The sequence below is a fragment of the Centroberyx gerrardi genome, chromosome 1 (genome assembly GCF_048128805.1).
Source record: "Centroberyx gerrardi isolate f3 chromosome 1, fCenGer3.hap1.cur.20231027, whole genome shotgun sequence".
Taxonomy (NCBI): Eukaryota; Metazoa; Chordata; class Actinopteri; order Beryciformes; family Berycidae; genus Centroberyx; species Centroberyx gerrardi.
The window spans coordinates 18,998,917-19,019,210 of record NC_135997.1 but is presented as its reverse complement, the minus strand read 5'-3'; the positions used below and the strand labels follow the sequence as shown (position 1 = coordinate 19,019,210).

The 20,294-nt window shown below is 43.0% G+C and overlaps 2 protein-coding genes across 4 annotated transcripts in view; both read left to right on the top strand.

Moving 5' to 3' along the window:
* Positions 1-6,580, top strand: part of hipk3b (homeodomain interacting protein kinase 3b) — a 54,321-nt gene extending 47,741 nt beyond the window's left edge. The window contains exons 10-17 of one of the 3 annotated variants that reach the window (XM_078286534.1): positions 41-165; positions 477-644; positions 755-1,087; positions 1,201-1,347; positions 1,526-1,788; positions 2,216-2,267; positions 3,237-3,376; positions 5,925-6,580. In XM_078286534.1, the coding sequence (XP_078142660.1) occupies positions 41-165; positions 477-644; positions 755-1,087; positions 1,201-1,347; positions 1,526-1,788; positions 2,216-2,267; positions 3,237-3,376; positions 5,925-6,457 (1,761 nt within the window). In that variant the 3' untranslated portion in view covers positions 6,458-6,580. Of the gene's footprint in view, positions 1-37; positions 166-476; positions 645-754; positions 1,088-1,200; positions 1,348-1,525; positions 1,789-2,215; positions 2,268-3,236; positions 3,377-5,924 lie in introns of all 3 variants that reach the window. The other 2 variants (XM_078286583.1, XM_071907053.1) reach the window with 2 other exon arrangements.
* A 5,541-nt stretch (positions 6,581-12,121) lies between these two features.
* kiaa1549lb (KIAA1549-like b) overlaps positions 12,122-20,294 on the top strand; it is a 56,409-nt gene continuing 48,236 nt past the window's right edge. The window contains exon 1 of the mRNA XM_071907092.2: positions 12,122-12,344. Within this exon, the coding sequence (XP_071763193.1) occupies positions 12,122-12,344 (223 nt within the window). The remainder of the gene's footprint in view (positions 12,345-20,294) is intronic.

Sequence of the window (20,294 nt, the reverse complement as noted above, 5' to 3'; positions counted from 1 at the left end):
CATTAGTAGATGACTGTTTTGATCCTCTGCCCTTCAGCAGGCCTGGTCGAACCGTGCCCAGCAGATCTTGGTGCCCACCTGGCAGCAGGTGACGCCAGTGCCCCCACCACCAACCACGCTGGCATCTGACACTGTGGCAGGCCCACAGAGACTGGGCGACTGGGGGTAAGCCGTTTGTGTGCCTGTGTCAGTGTGCTACAGTACAGTATCTGTTTGATACATTTTTGGAGATGTTCTCTAGTGATATGTGCTTTCAGTTTTAGAGAATAGTCTTAAGGGAGTGCATTATTAGTTTTGGTTGCTATGCACACCCTTGGGAATGGCTGAACTGCTCTGATACAGCATGCTTGCTCCCCTGAATATTAATGATAGATGAGTCATGCATGTCCTTTGGGACCAGTGACTGAGACCATTTTGTCACTAATGGTGCTAAAGCCTTTTGGCTCAATTTGCAATTTTCTGTCTTCTTAATGCAGGAAAGTACGTCCCCATGGTAACCATTACAGCTCCATGATTGCCCATCCTCAGCCACTCTTAACCAACCAAATGACCATGTCCGCCCACCAGCCAATCAGCATAGGCATTGCACATGTGGTGTGGCCGCAGCCTGCTGCCAACAAGAGAACCAAGCCCTGTATCAACAGGTATGGTACATGGGCTGTTTGTGCAATGTGACACTAAAACATACACACACACACACACACACACACAAACAGACGTTTTGCCTTGCTGAATGTGACACATTCTCCTATAGGGGCAGCAACTACTTCCACAACACAAACATCCAAAATTCAGCATGTCAGTCCCCAAAGATGGCCGATACAGCAAAGCATGTGGAGGAGGTAGAGGAGGAAGAAGCCAGATGCCCAGAGGAGGGGCATATTGTTGGAGAGGAGCACGGAACAGAGCAGGTGGAGGAGGACGATGAGGAGAACTGCTGCAAGGTGGAACCGGACTGTGAAGAGCTTTCAGCGTCGCAGGAGCAGCGGCAGGCCATGGTGATCTCTGACCTAGCCAGCCCAACTGTCAGTGTCATCAGTATCAGCAGCGATGAGGAGGAGAGCGCACAAAGACACTCGATTGCGGAGTGAGTACTAACAACACTATCATCAGATCACTCCTAACAGTATTGTTAACTTAGTTTTAAATTTCAAGTGACTCTGTCTAATAGGTCCCTCTTTTCTCTGTCTGCATACGCAGGTGTAAGGGTAGTGCCGATTGTGAGGCCTGTCAGAGCACCGTCAGTATGGAGAGGGTGTGTTCCCTCAGCAGTCCAGACAGCACGCTCAGCACCAGCTCTTCAGCCTCGGCCCAGTCCAGCACCTCACCCTGCAAACGCCCAAACAGGTATGGTTAGAGCTAAGGATCACAAAGCCTGGATCGCATTGGGTCGCTTCTTGTCTAGAATAGACCCAAATAAACATACAGAGATTTACAAGCATTTTGCTTGACTTGGCATGAGTCGTTAAACAGCAGCAAAAGAGGTGTCTGTCGCCTCCTTTCTGATTGGTCTGCTCTCTTGCAGTATGTCGGATGATGAACAGGAGAGCGGTTGTGACACAGTGGACGGCTCGCCTGCCTCCGACTCCTCTGGCCATAGCAACAGTCCCTTCGCAGAGCGACGCTACATCGCAGACAGCAACCAGAACCGCGAGCCCCGTGTGGCATGCGTTGCCCCGGAAACTGAGCCCAGCAAGCCGACAGTGCGTACTATGGTGGTGCCTCCAATGAGGGTGCAGAACAACAACAACAACAACCCTGCCGTCAGCGGAACACTAGGCAACACAGGTAAGGACTGGGCACACATATAACATCTGACACACTGGATCTGTACACACCACAAATGCATTTGATATGCCCCTGATCTAGGTCTGAGAGAATTGACCTAATGGTTTATTTAAGTCAAACCTGTAAACAGAAAGGTGTAACTGTCTTTAATTTAAAATAAATAACTTTACGAGCGAATATAAAGTCAAGAGGTCAGAGAGAAATTATGGAACTACTGAAAGTGAAAATGGCCGAAGTATTAGATCCTGGTTTACAACCTCAACCCTCCAACTTAGATCAACATTTTGATTTCTTTCTTTCTCACACTCATTTACTATTCGTCTGAAGTACACTCTGATGTTGTTGTCCACTCAGGGGGCTAGCAAGTGTATTAGTAGGGCATGGTAGCTCAGAGATCCAGTCACCACTGCTGCTGTCTGCTCCACAGGTCACATGGCCTGGGATTACGCCGTCTTAGTAGGCCACAGAGGTTCTCACAGGTGATTATGGGTGACCTGCCCTGACGTATCTGCTCTGATCTCTGGAGTGGATATTTGTTTGCTGTCAATTCTTTGCTCTGGCTCCAGCTGCCACTCTTGAGAGCCCCTTTTAGCCCTCTGTATCTGTGTGAATGTGCACTTTATAAAGCTACATAAGGCATGCGTAATGGCCCCAGAACATTTAATGTCCTGAATTAAATATTCAAAACATGGGTGGCAACCAGAGGTCACAGTGAATTTTCTGGCTGTCATTAAAAATAAATGTTATACGAATGTTTTTTTCAGGTGTTAAATGGAGTTAGGCATGCTACATGTAGGCTTTATTCCAGCTGTGGTCAGTGGGACGTCTCCGTCTCTTGTTTCATAGACGCCGTTCATTTAAGAGCCCCCTTTTTATAGGTCATTTAAAGTTGAGAGTTAACTGTAAATCCTCAGAGAAAATCACACGGTCTCATATCGCCTTTCATGTCAAAGGCATCTCCCATCTCCTCTCCCTCACCAACTCTCAAACTATCGCAACTAAAGCCCCACATAAAAGGGCACAGCTTGCTATTCTAGTGCTACCGGGGGTATTTATAGCTGATGGTCTGACCCCACTATAAGCACTATGAACAAGTTTGGTTACCAACCCCCCCCCCCCCCAGATCCGCCAAACATGTCTATTTTTAAACATCTAGATCATGTTCAGAGGACAGATGCCAGTGTGTTTTGAAGACCGGGATCTGATCACACACAGTTGAAATCACTGACAAGCCCACAAAGCCTCCTGCCACGAACGTTGCCATTTCTGTCATTCTGATAAAGCCGCAGTTGTGGTTATATCCAAGCTCCAGTCGCATCTGTTTTTTTTTTTCACTTGTCGTTCACACTGTGAAATTGATACTGGGACACCAAATTGTCTGCGTGTATTAACGTGTCATCTTTCTCTTTCTCTCCCTCTATCTCCCTTCTCATCGTCTCCTCCCCCAGTCTTAGAGTCTTCATGCCAGTTCAAAGGGCGAGGCGTTCTTGGGCGACAGCTTCACCACTCCACTCCCCTCCTCAACCGGCCACAGAAGATCACCCCTGCATTCCAGCCCCAACAACAGCAGGCCATGGGCTTTGGGCAGGTCAGCACATGCAGGCACACACAAACATAGACACACACACACAAAAACATGAATATAGACACACACACAAACATACATGCACAATTTATTACATATAGTTCCATCTGTGTTGCCCCCTTGGTCAGACCAGAAGCGTAATGAGTGCGTGAGTCCCAGCTGGGCTGTTCAGACCAGAAGGGTATTTCTACGCAGCCTATCTACAGAGAAGAAATACCACATGAAAATAGGCTGTACTTGCATTGTGCTCCAACAGCCGAGGCAACATCATCCCAAGCCTTAATGTTGTCTAGAAACAATGCTGACGGCTCACTGTATTTTTTCCACTTATTAACTTTATATCGTCCATCTTCTTCACTTTCTCCACAGACTCTCTTGCATCAAAGCAGTCACGTTTATTTGTTTAGGATTTTTCTCCAGTCAGTGTCGTGATTTGTTGTTCTGGAAATCTTGCAGTCTTTGGGCAAGCCTATGGGACCTAAATCTCTCTCTCTCTCTCTCGCTCTCTCTCGCTCTCTCTCTCTCTCTCTCTCTCGCTCTCTCTCTCTCTCTCTCTCTCTCTCTCACTCTCTCTCTCTCTCTCTCTCTCTCTCTCTCTCTCTGTCTCTCTCTCTCTCTCTCTCCATAAATAAATCAACTTTAAATAAATAAACCTACGCATCCATTCTTATTTATTTTTGTGATAATTCAATAACAGACCCAATTTTCAAACGGCAAATGATAATTCAAAACCAGTTAAACTCATCATCCTACAATGACTGTTGCATTTAAAACTCAGTGCACATAGATTAATCAATAACTAATAATTAATTAATAACAACAGCAGTAAAGACATTGGTAGGTTGATCACTGAATATATACATATGTGCTTCTGTGGTGATATGGAAGTATGACCATCTGCAGAGTATTTTCATTGTATATTTCTGTGAAATCTGCATGCAGAGAAAATAGACTAGACGGTGGAACTATTGCTGCAGGGCCGCGAGCTGCGCATGCAGCACCGCACCGCTCTGCAGCCCATGTGTTCACTCCCGCCCATTAACATGAGCGCTGAAACGAAGCGGGCTATGCTACGCCGCCAATACACATCCGTTCCGCTTATGGTCTGAGCAGGGCCTTACGGATAAATACAGATATTGCTGCAATAGAGACATTGTTTGCACAGGACATACACAATTATAAACAGCTACATTGGGCACAACAGGGCATATCCTGTCTTGTGCACCTGTTACATAGATGCCAGTTTGATTTTCATTGCAAAAAAGTCAGCACATCTCCAACACTGTTACTGACAATGCATCTTTACTCTCATTTGCACATTATATACAATGGCAAGGAACAAGATATTGATCTTGATTTGGAATTGCAGGCATGCCATATAAATATGATTCCGCCAATTGTCATCTGATACTCTTACAGAGACTTTGTTCTCTATCTGTCACAAAAGGGCTGCAAGTCCACCGTCTCACATTGCTACAGTGTGATATTGCATTCTCTGTCATGAGACCAGTTTCATTTCTCGGTTATCCCCATTTTTATATTGCGTTTGTACCCCTCCCACATGCTTTGGGGAAAGACAATGAAAAGAAGTATAATTGATTCTGACAAAAGTTCTTTCTGATACTGTTATCATGGTAAGACATGGTATCCTGCATCTGCCCTTTTTCTTGAATGTTCCACAGCTGAATAGGTATATGGTAGTCCTCTCTCTCTAGCAACTGACTACACTTTGTGCATTCAGGTGATAAAAAAGAGCACCGAATTTGAATTCAGAATAATTCATCTAGCAACAGCCAAGAGGCAGCAACACTGTAGTGCAGTGACCATGCACTAAAATGTGGCTGCTACATTCTGCTTCCAGTTTGACAGTCTTATGTAGCCTTAGGGTAAACGAGCTAAACTGATGCGGTGGGCGGTGAGGCTGCCCTATTTAATGTTTTCCTTGGTAACAAGATTTCATATCAAAACAACTTATTTTCAAACTACACTGCTACGTATGGAGCCCGGGAGTGGTCATGGGAAGAAAAAAAAAAAAAATGCATATTGGATGTAAACAGAGGCAGTGCATAAGCATCACTGTGGGAGCACGCTTTGTTAAGAGTGTTAACTGGTGATGTGGTGATTGAACAGTGGCTGGTGGACCTAGGAAATTTACCCGCCACTGCTTAAAATCACCTGCATTTGGTGGGTGGCAGGTGTTAATTTCCCTCCCTGTTTAAAGGTGAAGGCAGCCTGAAGTACTGTATTGCCAGCAAAGCACTACCTTCCAACTGGAGACAGACCATGCAGTTTACACAGTACCTATTTTTATTCAGAGAATGGCTTTGTATAACTACCAAGACGTGTCATTAGAGGCTGAATAGAACATGGTAATGGTAGTCACACAGACAAAGAGGTAATGAGATAGAGGGCACCAGACCGTTCATGACTGCTCAGAGGCACTAGATAGGCATATAAGAACATGAAAGACAGCAACACCTAGTGGCTCACAGAGACTAATTGTGTGGTGATGAAAATGGTGTGAATCTGATATTCTTCTTCTCTCCCTCAGGTGCCGCATTACGGTTCCTGCCACCAGGAATGGAACGGCAACTATGCCCACCGGCGACCACAGGCCTACATCCCTCCCACCATGCATGGGCACACTTTCACCCTGTCCCACAGCAGCCCAAACCACACTACGGGCCCCCACCCCCACCTCGGGGGCCACCCACACTCCCAGCCCACTTTATTGTCCTATCCCCCGTCTGGCCCCCTGGTCACGGCTGCACCGGTGGCCCACATCCTGGCCTCTCCTGGGGCGTCGCGGCCCGTCCTCCAGCCCACCTACAGCATCTCCCACCCGGCAGGCATCGTGCATCAGGTCACAGTGGGCATCAACCCCCGGCTGTTGCCCTCCCCCACCTTGCACCCGCAGGGCCAGTTCAAGCCCCTCTTTCCCCCACACTCCTACATCGCCTCGCCTGCCTACGCCAGTTTCCCTCTCAGCCCCACCAAAATCAACCAGTACCCCTACATCTGAGCATCGACAGGTGGTTTCCGCGCCGCACTGCCCAGATACCCTTCGCACCACCTGAGGGCTAAGCGAGCAGGGCGAATTTTCTCTGAAACCACAAACAACATGGTTTTCATTTCCAAAACCATGGCACAACCACAGAGAAAGCAAGCTATTTTTTTGAATCATGTAGACTTGGGTGTAATTGAACTTTAAGCTTTAAAAAAAACAAAAAACAGATTTCCAGTGGTGGAGGGGAATGGGGGGTAAGAGAAAGAAGGAAATAATGTATGAATGACTGAATGAAAGAATTAATGAGTAGATAAGAAACTCACACTCAATGTGTTTTGCACATTTGATATATCTTTGCATTGGATCTTCTACGAATACTCCTCAAAACAGGTAAATAATTGGGGTGGTGTTGAATAGTTAAACTTTGCACCCCTGATCCCAGCTATTTTTCTATATTGCCTTCTTACATGTGCAAGACACATCCATATTTGTAAAGCCATCCCATTCTCTAGCTCTAGGTTGACAGATGCACATGTTGTCCACAGTGTATGTTGTACTGCGTTTGAAGTATTTGTACCTTTTCGGTGTCTTTCGGTGTTTGCAATGTCAAGTCAATTAACCGATTTAAATAGGGTTGTTCCTCACGCTGCATGTGGTCTTGCATGAGCAGAAAAATGTAAACGGAAAGATGCATAGACGTTGCTCTTATTGTTTGTGTCACAAGACTCGCTGCATTGTATAATTGTCCCCAGCCATAGTGCCTTACATATTTGAGGTTGTTAATGTTACTACTTATATATGACTATATACATGAATATTAATGTACTGGACTGCAGCACTTGAAATTCCAATCAGTCGATGCATCCTATGTGTGAGTATATATATGCACCTGTGTATATGTCCATGCATAGCCTGCATGGATGTGATGTATCGCGGATAGCGGTGCTTATTTTTTGGAGTCAGTGTATATTTCAGTGTGTAGTGAGTTACCTTTCTGTTCTTTCAAGAAGAACAGCATGCTTTGCTGTTGCGAATGCTTGCTGTTTCATTTTAAATGTTTTTGTTTTCTGTTCTCCCTCCCCGAATGAACTAGTGTACAAAGTGCAAGTACTGAGTATTGCTTAATATTTGATAATCACTTTCTATTTAGTGAAACTCTTATTACTAACAGTATTTGTACTGTTTGATGAAACTGCAATACAATCTAAATAGTTGTTGATTTTTTTTTTTTGTCTTTGTATTTTCATTTTGAGTGTTTTCACTTTGTTTCCTAGATGTTTAGAAGTGTGGTGGGCATGGCTTTGATTAGGTGAGGACAAAAATGCAAATTAATTCACGGTATGGAATCTTCTAAGCCTGAGCAGACCATGCAGTATTTGATATACACACATATATGGACATATATTATAGAGCTAGACTATTTAGTACAGACACTTGATAAGGTGTGAGTTAATTGTGTGCAATTCTCTCATTTATGCATGTGTGACAAAGTTAACTTTTTCCCTTTACATTATACCATTTGTTTAAGGCTTAAGGCTTATCGGTGTCAACTGCTTATTTTATACATTCCGTCAGGGAGAATATATATATACATATATATATGTATGTATATATATATGCTGTGTGCATTTTTTCTGTTCATTTTACTAGTTATGTGTATAATTTTCGTCTTTACTTTCAAATGAAGTTGCTTGTGCAGCACCAAAGACTGTAATTCATTTCCTGAGCAAGGTAGCTATTCTGTTTGCATAGACCTCAATTATACTGTAGTCGTAGAATGGGGTTCAATTTCAAAAAAATGGTATTTAAAAATGGCTGAGGTTTTGTCTAGCTTATTGGGCGATTAATAAGTCGTATCATTTTTTTCTTGAATGTATCATAGATAAGCTGCTATATGATGATTGCCACTTCAATAGCTGTGAAATTAGGTGATTTCTCTGAGTTTAAACCTAGCGTTGCTATTTTTGTATAGGTCCCTAATTATCTGAAATAGAAGTGGTTTTGATTTTAGTGTTTTGCGTTCATATTTGGAGTGTCATTGTAACTACTGTATTGCTGATGATGGACATTAGTTGCATTTGTTGTTTTTGGGGGTGTGTGTTTTTTGCATCAGTATTTTATCCTTATTAACCTTTTCGGGCTCATCACTGCATATAAATGATGTATCGATGTAACTTAATTTTTGTATGTTTTCATATTGCCGTTTTGTACACATCTAAAGCTGTAGCTTGCAGGATTGATTTAACTTTGCCAGTGTGGTAGTTCTGTATATGGTATACTACCAATACTCTCTTATGTATTGCAGGAGCACTGTGAGAAGGCAGAAAATATTCAGTGTGTTCAATGAAATGCTTCTGTAATGTTTCCACAAATCTCACAAACAAACACACACACACACACACACACATACTCACACACACATGTGCACACACACACACACGCACCACTAAGCACTCATACATAGGCTTGTAAGGGTTTGGATGATTAGACTGTGTGTTCAAAATTAATTTTGCCCCAATGTTTTTGTTCCAAAATAATGTTTTATAACTTGTTTTCTTTTGAAATGGATTTGAACCTATATTTATTGCAACCCTTTTATCTGTTCAATGTTATATCTGGCTAGAATATCCGTTCCACAATTTGTAATTTTAAACTGCCTTGTGTTTGGATCGCTCTCCCCTTTATGAGTGTCTCATATCGAAATGATGTTTTGTCAATGCGAAACTGTGGCCATTGTTATGTGTTCCTTACTGAAATTGAGACAGTGTGAGCAGCACTGTGTATGTGCCTTGAGATTCAGAAAGTGGGAATTTGAGACGGTGGTTGGCTGGGTTGTGGTCTCTTCCACCACCTCTCCACTTAGTAGAGGAAGAAGGCGTAGAATCCAATAACAATCCGCCACTTAGAGTAAACAGTCATTTAATGGCCATTTGACCAAAAAAAAATCACAAATGGAAAAAAACTCAAAATAGGATGTCATCACACTGTCATTCCAGGAACCTGTACCTCTGATGAGCTTTCAGACGTGACAGAGGAAGAGTAGGTGGTGGTGGTTTTCCTGTTTGTAGATAGCCACCACCAACGCCTGTCTGTGACACACTCACACGCACCAATAAAACTACACGTAACCTTTGAATGATATGACACTCAAAACACTGATCCTTTTCGATAGTCACTCTGGCTGAACAGCAAATGCAATACTTTACATTGTGCGGTCATTGCACCACCAAGTGTTCTTAGATAATCTCCATGCTTTACATTACTTTGCATGTACACCTAAGTTGCTTCACTCGTCTGCCTAGAAGCTGAACACCTTTCTGTCGTACAAGTAAGGCTCAGTGGTAATTAGCGACGGGGCAACAACTAGAGCACAGCTGATAACACTGGCCGTGTCAGAGGAGCTATGCTTTACGAACATGAATACAGTCGATCTTGACAGTTGGATGTTTAATAGGTGTTATGGAAAGAAAAGGTTTTGTCAAGGAGATTATTGTGGCTTCTCTGTGAAGTCAGTCCTGAGTGTGATATTCCACATCTCAGCTCCGACATGTATGTGGTTGTGTGTTTTTTGATAGCTTTTTTTCCCCTCGATGCTTTACTGATCATACTGATATTTCATTTTGGGAAAGAAAGCTTATGACAACAAGGCATGAACTTGGCAGATTAGTGCTTGAAATAGTTCCCCAATAATAAGCATGTGAAATGTAATCTATTTTGATTCCTCCAAAGGTATTCACCAGCAATGCGCCTGCACAAACTCTCCCACACCTATAGGAAAAAAAAAAAAAGATGGATGCAAGAGGAGAGAAATCTTAAACTGTTTTTCATTTTCCACATGATTTGACAGCTGGATTTATGGATAACATTTTTTTTTGAGGATTCATTTAACATTTAACAGATAAAACAGCAGTTTGTAAAATTACTACTATTAAAGTTATGACTTTGATATAAGAAAAAAAATCCTCTGCTGCGGTATTATCCTTTAGAGATGTTAATTCAGGGTCTGTATTAGTCCAATGTGCTACTGTGTTACTCTTTAATCCTTATTTGGTTTGATAAGTTTTGGTTTACTCAATTTCTCATTTTCTGGTCATTTGTATCCGTTTCAAAGTTAATTCACACTGCAAGTTATGGAATCATCTGTTTAGATTGCTCATCAAATAGACTTGATTATGAAATCTGAACTGTTACTGTTTTAATACCTGTAGATTTTTGTGGCTTTGTTTTTCATTTTGTTTCATTTGCTTTTTTTATTTTGTGCTACACTAGTTTGCCATGTAGCAATTGCACTGTGCAATATTTACAGTATGAGGACTGGGAAAACTAACTCTCTGGATGTGATGTCTCTTTACAGTTTGCGATAGTGTTTCCTCTCTAGTTCTCAGTGATTTAGGTGTGACCAAGCCTTCTCTACTTTGTCACATTAAGCGGGTTTTCCAGGTGACTCTTTTGGTGAGTGTCAAAATAAGACTTTATGGTGTATTATTGTTAAGATTCACTTTGAATTAAAAAAAAAATCTATTGATGCAATCCTTTCTGACTTGGGTCTGTTCTTTCCATCGTTCATAAAGTGCCTGTCTGGGGTGGACTACAACTCCCAGTGATAAGACTGCAGCAACTTGTGCACTGCATTCATAAAGAGGCTTTGTTAGTAGCTCCAGCACATCATACCCCAGTGGCTCCCAAACTGCGGTCTGGGGACCTCCAGGGCTGTTTGAGGCGAGTCCAGGGTCCCCTGCAACATGAACAGTTCAACAATTAACCCTTATTTCGTTAAATAGACATAATAATGATATTGTTAGTAAATAATATATTAAACTCTACACCAAAACATCACTAATTGCAGAAACTCTTTATAGATGGGTTCCTTGGGGCAAAATCTTGTCGAATTGAGATCCATGGGCTGGTGTGTACATATTTGGAGGATCCTTGACATGAAAACGTTGGGAGCCAATGTCATACCTGTTCATCTACAATTTTATACTGTAGTGTGTGTTCTGGGTCTTGGCTGACATCTTGCGGAGAATGATAGGTACTGCAGACGCCATCCTATCCACATACAGCAATTAGAGCTTCAGGCAGCAATTACTGTAGCCCGAATAAAGATCGTATTAACTTGGAGCATGCATTTTAGTGTGGGTGAAGATGAACCATAAAGGCATGTGGCTCTTTTCATTATTCACCCATAATGCCTAGGCTGCACAGCATTTAATCTACTTGACCTGGAATTCCCTCTGATTTTGGAGTGTAGTGAAGCATAGCCTTCCCTTTACACCCAGCAGAGGTCGTCATACAAATAGACTACTATGACTTCCAACAATTAAGAGCAGAGTAAGCTAATTAGCTCAGTTGGGGAGGGGTGTGCGCGTGTGTGTGGAGATTTTAATTATCGTCCCACCGACACGTTTCTTTAATTTGCAGCTGAACGTCATCCGAGGACACCTAAAGGTTCCCCATCTATCTGGAGGATGTCTGAATTATAGCCCAGACTTGCCGCCAGCAGCTAAATGTCAAACCCTTGGCAAACTCTGCGTGCCGCCCTGCGCCACATACTGATGGGTGGACCGAGCGGAGCGGAGCGATAGGGCGCATTTCTTAATTCCCGTCAATGCCGCTTCCCCTCTAGCCGTGGACAGACGACGAAGACCGTGGGACCGCTCCGTTTCCCGTCCACACACAAGGATTGATCCGATGTATTATTCACGACCGAAACTTCAACAACTTATCCACTGGATACGCAAATGGCTCCCAGTTTGAGGAGTGCGCGGACAGGTCATCCCGGACCGGGAACCAGCGGAGTGGACCCCGCGGATGGGTGCCGCTCGCCGCAAAGGACGGCTGCTGGAGGAGAGGGGTGGTGTTTGAGGAGCAAGTGGCGAGCTGGAGCAGGGGGGATGCTGGCAAACTGTCTGCTGTCTATGGGAATGCTTTTACTTCTCGTCCGGTGCGCTTTGGCCGCAGAGGGTAAGCACACATCGTCCAGCTTAAGGTTATTTTTGTCCAGGAACCCACAACATCTCACTCAGGTCCAGATGTGTCCTATAGCCTACGGTACGCGTGATGCTGTGAATAAGCTCAGTGAATAGCCAGCTATGCCTATTTGTTAGAGTTAGAGTAGCCTATGTCATAGCATGTAAAAGGGGAAAAGGAGGGTTTTTTGTTTTACATATAGCAACAATGCTCTGTAGCCTAATCCGCACATTTTTGATGGATAAATGTTTCCTCTATATGGATGGAACCGTGGTCGACTATGTCATTTTTAGGAAAAAAACTTAACTATCTGTGGTCCATCGCCGCCAGCAGCACCTCGCATTGTGCATCCCTCTGCATATTATGTTATAGACCTACTGGAATGACATTTGCGCAATCAGGGAGCAATGCATCCAAAACTGGGCTATCATTTGGGATTAATCTCTTCACTGACCGCATCGCTGTAATTTATGGTGTGTATGTATGTGTGTGTGTGAGAGAGAGAGATGGTGAGCTGGGCAGAGGCTGGACTGCGCAGGGTTTGCTTGTATGTGATGTAACTATCTCACCTCCGACTCTTCTCTTCCCACCTGAGTCTGACTGAAGCCAGGCTACTCTTTTGTCTCCCTGAACGGAATTCACCGCACAGACCTTGACCTTGCTCCTCCACTGCAATTAGAGTCACGATGCCCCGAACCCCCCTCCCAACCTCAACTTTCTCCCCCAGTTGTAGTTTTCTTCCCTTTTTTGTCATACACTGGCATGTAGGCTATTTCAGGTTTCATTTAGATGGCAGAGGTAATTAAATATTATTATTGAGCATTATAATGGGCAGAGGGGTTTGCCTTCCATACAGTTATTGTGGGGATGCAGTGCAGCCACAGGAGAGTCAGTGTTTCAGAGCATCTGGGTCAGCAGTAATGACACACATACTGTAGCCCACTGTAGGTTTGCCTGTCTCTGGCGGCAGGCGAGGCAGCTCGGCTGAAGTTGGCCGAGATAATTGCCCTTCAGCGAAGAAGCCCTTTTAGAAATGAGATAACTTTAGAAGACATCACCAAATTAGCCAGTGCATGTCCACTGAACTGGCTGCACTACCTTCTCTATCACGTGACTAGCTACATCACTACTATACTAGTCTATGTACAATATATGTAGCCTATGGCTTTCAAACAATCTGACATGGCTTTGACTGTGAATACAAATTACATGGAAACAGATGAGCAAATTATATCTCTCAATGTTTTGCATTTATTTACAACAGTTAAGTGTGTAGCCAACAGTAGCTTCATCAGTTTTCTATCACCTCCCTACAGTGTGAAAACTGTGATATAGTGGCTGTAGTCTCACCTCTGCTGATGCACTGCTACAGTAGCAGTCTCCTCCTCCTCCCTCCATCCCCCCTCCCCTCTCCTCCTCCCCTTTCCTCCTCCCTCTCATAGTCAGCACATCCATTCTTAAACACAGCAGCTACAGCAGCAGCACCTGAGCCATACATATTTGGTTAAAGGGGTATACCACTCCTTTTAAGTGTTCACCCAGGTGTTGTTCCTGTGGTGTTGGATAGCTCAGCTTGGGTTAGTATTTGTGGACAAGAACAACAATGCTGTTTCAGTTCTAGAAATGGCGAATAGACTCTAGCCTGTAATGTAGAAACAAGAGCTGCTGAGAATGAACGAGTATTTACATCCATATGGTGTATATATTTCAGTAGTGCCACTGGTTTCAAATACAGAAAATGTGCACAATTATCCTGGGTATTGTTATTGTCGCTGTTTCCATCTTTTTCAATTATTTCTTCACGGAGCTGTACATTGGTGTGACATCACAGATCAGGGGGCAGGACAAACTCTTCCCGCGTCTTTCTGCATATGGGATGCAGTCGTTCATTAACACTATTACAGATCAAACCACACTCTGACATACTGCATTTCAAAGCTGAAATTCAGTGATATTTCCCTTTAACTCTTCCCAGATTCTCTGTATAATAGAGATTAGCACTGAATTCCATTGGCAATATTGGCTGCTCTAACAGGTTGCGGAGGCAATGGTTGAATTTATAACTACCTCTGTGTGTTTGTGTGCATAGTTTTTAATGAATGAAAAACAGCTTTGGTGTTTCTGTGTGGCAACATCCCGACTCACCGCTTCCTCCCTTAATACGTGGAACCAGCACAACACGTCGTTTCTATGGGAACGCCAGTTTTTGTCGCACAATAACCGTTTCCTCCTCAACCTATCCTGGGCAATCAGGGTCCAAAGATGAAGTTTCCTCATGCACTCAGTGTCTTGATTGATATTTCATTAACTTGCATGATCTCTATCTCTTGTCTGGTTTATTGCTTTCTTCATGATACAGCAGACGGTCACAGAAACCAAACACAGCAGCAGCTACAGCGCACAGCAGAGCTAAATAAGCAACGTATCCCAATAGCATTTTTGCTCCTTCCAGAATCCAATGCCTTTCTCCCAACATCGGCTCTGTTTACTCCTCCTTTTGCAACCTGCCCTTTGCTCATGAGCGCTGACAAGCTGGTTTTGACAGGGGTTAACCTGGCAGACCTCTGCTGTGTGAGATGCTATCCCGGCGCTGTTGTCAGTCATCACTTTCTGGTTAGGAATTCATTGAAAAGAGAGATGACAGGAGGATTCAAAACCGTTGCCTATTTGCCATGTAATCTGGGGGTTCTATCCATGAAATGACTGTCACAGCTCTCCATTGACCAGGACGCTGTACAACTTGACATTATTAGGGGTCGTACACGTAGTGCTTGGACCCCCCTGTATTTGCTGGAATTATTCTGCTTCTTTCTTTCTTTCTTTCTTTCTTTCTTTCTTTCTTTCTTTCTTTTTCTCCGCTAAAAGTATCTGCAGCTCAGAAACCGTAAGTCCTACAGCAGCCATATTTGGCAGGTGGGCTCCTATGGCCCACTCAGGCAAGGCAGCCCATGCACATTGGCCAGATGGTGGCGCTATAACAAGCAACTTTACGTTTTGGCCAATAACTTCTGAACTGTGTCGTAGCCTGAAAATTCTTGTGTTCCTAGATTCGTTGGAAGGTGCCGAGTCCAACCCATATATCACTTTCAATGTCCACCATATTGCATTGTCCGCCATTTTGAATTATTTAAGAAACACTTTTTTCGCAACTCCTCCTAGGCTATTCATCCAATTTACATGAAACTTGGTGTGGAGAATCTTGGGACCGTCCTCTTTCAAAGTTGTATAAAGGTTATTGATAGGGCAAATGGTAGCAGTGTCACACTACTTCTCCCTTTAGTTAGTTTCTCCTTACTAAACCTATAACAGATGTTTGGCTCAGTAGGTAAAGCATCAGCCTTTCATGTGGAAGGTTGTGGGATCAAATCCAGACTTGTCCTTTCCAAAGTCGTTAGTCATCAAGGACAAGTAATAGAAAGTTTGGCCGTTGTGAACAACTCCAGCAATGTGGTTGCAATGAAAAGATTAACTTGACAGAAGGCACGGGCCAACACCAAAGCTGGTGTTAGACTGCATGTTCGATCTTCACAGCATGTCAGTTTTTATGTGTGTCTTTCTACCTTCTGTAATGTTTTGTCTATCTGTCTGTATTATCAAATTGTGCTTGGACCCCGCAATCGCCGCTTGCGGCTATATTCTATACCGTTTTCATTGATACCATCCTTTGCTTTTCTAGATTGCCTTTCTTCCTTTGTGTCATTCAGTATCTCACAGTTTCTTTACCTTTGTCTGAATGAGCCATTTCAAGACTGTCACAGTGTTCAATGTTGAAATAATTTCCTGTGATTGGCTTTGAAACTCTGTAAAGCGTCCATGACTCACCCATGGCCTGATGACCTGTGTAAGCTCTGGGTTTTCAGTAGCACATATTGGACATGATACGCTAGTTATTTCCCTCGCTTCACCTCATTGCGCTGATTTACTGGGCGACAGTTAATTATCTTGTGGACAAAGATGTCAGGAAGACCGAATTTGTGTGTGTATGTGCGTGTGTGTGTGTGTGTGTGTGTGTGTGTGTGTGTGTGTGCATGCACTCAAGGTGGAAGGGTTGTCTGTATCTGTTCCTGAGCTTATGAGCTATATCCCTGTGAGCGCTCATGTCAAACATTTTCTTTATCTGAAGAGCTCTTGTACCCCAATGGGTGGCATATAGCAATTTCCATGACACTTTGTTTTATTTCTAATATTATAATATTATTTCTAATATTTTCTATATTTGATTTGTCGTAATGCGAACATCTGATAAAGTTGTTTTTTTTGTGAACAGACAGATATCAAAGTCAATTTAGAAAACCAGTGATGGATAAAAAAAAAACACATTAAAATTCCATTCACGTTTCCGACTCTATTAACTTTTGCGTGTTATGCTGATGTTTTGACAGCCAGAGTGTGCAAGCTCTATTCAGCATTATGCAAAAATCCAGCTTGCCTGAAATGAAACTGGTAAAAGGCAATAGACAGACTGTTGTGCTAAATGTTGTGCTAAATGACTAATTGTTGTCCACCTCTGCTATAGGTTGCTTTTGGTTGGTTGCTTTTAGTCTGTTTGTGCTCAGGTCTTAATGTCGTAGGTTCTGCAGGCTTTTCTCCTTCACCACCATGAACACAGCAAGCAGCACTTCCACAGCACTGGTGGATGTAATGATAGAGAAAGGCAAACAGGGTTTCTAATTAGCATCACGAACCATCTGCCTCGCATTATCTCTCATATAGTTCCTTGCAACCTGGGACTGCTGTGTTTGTGTGTTGTGTGTGTGTGTGTGTGTGTGTGTGTGCATGCATGCGTGTATGTGTTAAGCTGTCTCCCTTTACCCTACAGTACCTCTCTGTACCTCAGTACCTCTCCAATCTTTCATTCCCTTCTCGTTTGCTCCCTCTCCTGTGTGTCTGTATGTTAGCTATATGAGGGCCGTTAGGCAGAGGAAGGTTTGAGGACAGGCTTGGCTGCTCTGCTGCTGAGGAGAGGAGAGGAGAGGAGAGGAGCCTGCCTGATTTATTAGGACATATTGTACGGCCTCGCTGATTTAGGACCTACTGACCATCACACCACATCCCACCACACCATACTACAATGCACCACACTGCACCACACTTCGCTGCACCACACCACACTACACCAATCAGCCTTGCTAATGTAGGACATACCTGACTAATACACCACACCAAACAAGTGAGACAGCTATCAGAAGACGGCATGAGGGCATCTGAGGACCGTGGGCCTGATTCACAGACGTGTTCTTAAGATAGATCCCAAGAAGTTACATAAGATGAAATTTCTTAAGTTCTTAAGAGGTTCATAAGTGCAATTCCCCAATATTTTCTTAAGGTTAGTCTCATCTCTTGCAAACTTCTCTTGGTTTCTTACTTAGGAGCCTCTCAGATAGGGCCTGCTCAGCAACTGTTATATAAACAAGCATAACAGTTTTCAGTAATTTAAATAACATTAATTCACTCTGCCTGCTGCAGCAAAATAACCTTTGTTGGTTCGGAACTGTAAATCCACCTTTGCGACCTTTAGGAAGAAAATGTTAATGGTATAAACGGTATCAGTTAATGCAAATTTAAAATAACCAGCCTTACTGTTTGAGTAAAATATGATCAGGAAGCGTAAGGGGATCCATTCTGTCTTGGTTGATTCTGTGTGGTCTTGGAGGATTTTCCTCTCTAGCTGCAATCCATGGTACTTCATCAATATTCTAAAAGGTGTGTTTTAATTAATGGATTTAGAGGCTTACCTTTTTACTGCAATAATTGCAAGACAAGTGGAAGGTTATCTTAAAGTTAATATAAAATTAAGAACAAATTTTAGAACTTTTGCTTTTAAGAATCCCATTTATTCGTCATTTTTCTTAGGAGACAAAATAAAAAGAAAGTTAAGAAAACACCTAAAAACTATTTTGATGAATATCAACTTTTCTTAACTTTTTTCTTAAGACTAAAGTTCCCTAAGGTTTTGTGAATCCTGCAGCAGCACTTTATGAATACAGGCAACTTTATGTCGTAATAGACAGACACAATCACACTCACACGCCAAGAAATTGGGTGTTCTATTTGGTTACAACCTGGAATTGCCAAATACAGCAAGGTAGATTGCACAGAAAATACCTACAGAAATACCTATTATAGGGACATGGGCCATCAAAAATGTGTTACCCAGAAGAAAGGTGCAAGTATTTAGGAAAACCAGACATGTGTGATAGAGGGAAGTCTGAGTCATTCTCTGTGACTGTGAGTGATTTCATTGGAATGGATGGAATTGAAAAATGGCACAGTTAAAAATTTAATAAGATTTCTACCAGAACTGAATAGGTTTGGATCAGGCCGGCCAGGATTTACATCTTTGGTGTATATAAGAAAAAAAGAAAGAGAGAGAGAGAGAGAGAGAGAGAGAGGGAGGTTCCTTTAGAGAACTGTAATTTGCTTCTTCAAAGATGGGGTCATCAGTCACATTTAGTGAGTGATTGTCATTTTGTCATATTTAGTTTTTGCCCACTATTATAATGAATAATGTAGTTGGTGCCTTTGTTCTGTAGAAGACTTAAAGGATGGAGACCTTGGCATTTCAGCTTATGTCTTTTAACTGCTGGAAGAGAGAATGGGAAATCACTGAGACAAGCAGCAGATTCATTACACACAGCTTGGCACACGCCAATGTACAGTGACTAAAGCTTAGTTGCATGCTTAGCAACTAGTAGTGTACACACACGCACACACACACACACACACACACACACACACACACACACACACACACACACACACACACACACACACACAATATTACTTCTGTCTCACTAGCTATCCAGTGAATCCTTTCTTCTATCTTCTCTAAGGATAATAATGAATCTTTCAGTGATAGAGAGGGAGCAGAGTCAGGTTAAAGGGGAACGCCGCCCATTTTAAGAATTCACACGCATTATTCCTGTGCCCCAGGACAGTTCAGTCACCACGCACCACTCTTTCCTAAAGCTGGAAACTGGAGAACTACTGTAAATCTGGCTCTGCTCCATAGACAATGAATGCGGCACTGAATTTGTTGACCCTTAACTTTTTTGTGTGAGTTCTTGCACCCAAATGAGGTTTCAATTCTGGTTCATACCTGTTAGCAGTGCTAGAATATAAACCTCATTTTGGTGTAACAACTCAGTTTAGCATCTTAAGGCTCCACACAGTCAGCGCCCCATTCATTGTCTATGGAGCAGCCCCTGATTTTACATCCCAGTGACATCACTAATTCAAGGGTTTTCTCTCTGATTTCTAGCTTTAGGAAAGAGCGGTGCCAGTTCACAGACATCGACTGAACTGTCCTGGGGCCCAGAAATAACATATATGAATTCTTAAAACGGGTGGCATTCCCCTTGAAGTAAATAGACAGCAGGTTGAGAGAGGTGGCAGTCTACTTGCTGCAAGGTTGACAGCATCAGTGAAGCATCAAGAGTCAGAGAGCATTAAAGGGAAAGTTCAGGAACTTTAGAAGCCTATCGTATTAATCAGTAATCAAACTTTCTCAGGACATTCAAACTGTTTTCATGCCAGAATATGAGTCCAGCTTTATTGCTTATTCTTACTATTGCTACAACTACGGAGGCAAAAGGACTGGAGTATGTTGTTGTAAAGATCAGTCAGAAATGAGTGCTTTGTTCCGTAGGACCTTATATGTCTGAGTGAAGGGGAATTTTTACTGCAGCCACACACACACACACACACACACACACACACTCACAATGCACTTGGAGATGCACCCACTCATAACACACAAGCAAACAAACACACATTCAGACACATAAATGTATACATTCCTTGTAACACTTGTTTGATTTATGGTCATGGCCTCAGCTCAGTGCTCTAAAGTCACCCTGAAGACTTCAAATGAGATGGGCCGCTCCCCACAGGCTACTTCATTAGTGGGATAATCAGAGTGTGTAGCTCCACTGCCTCCAGAGA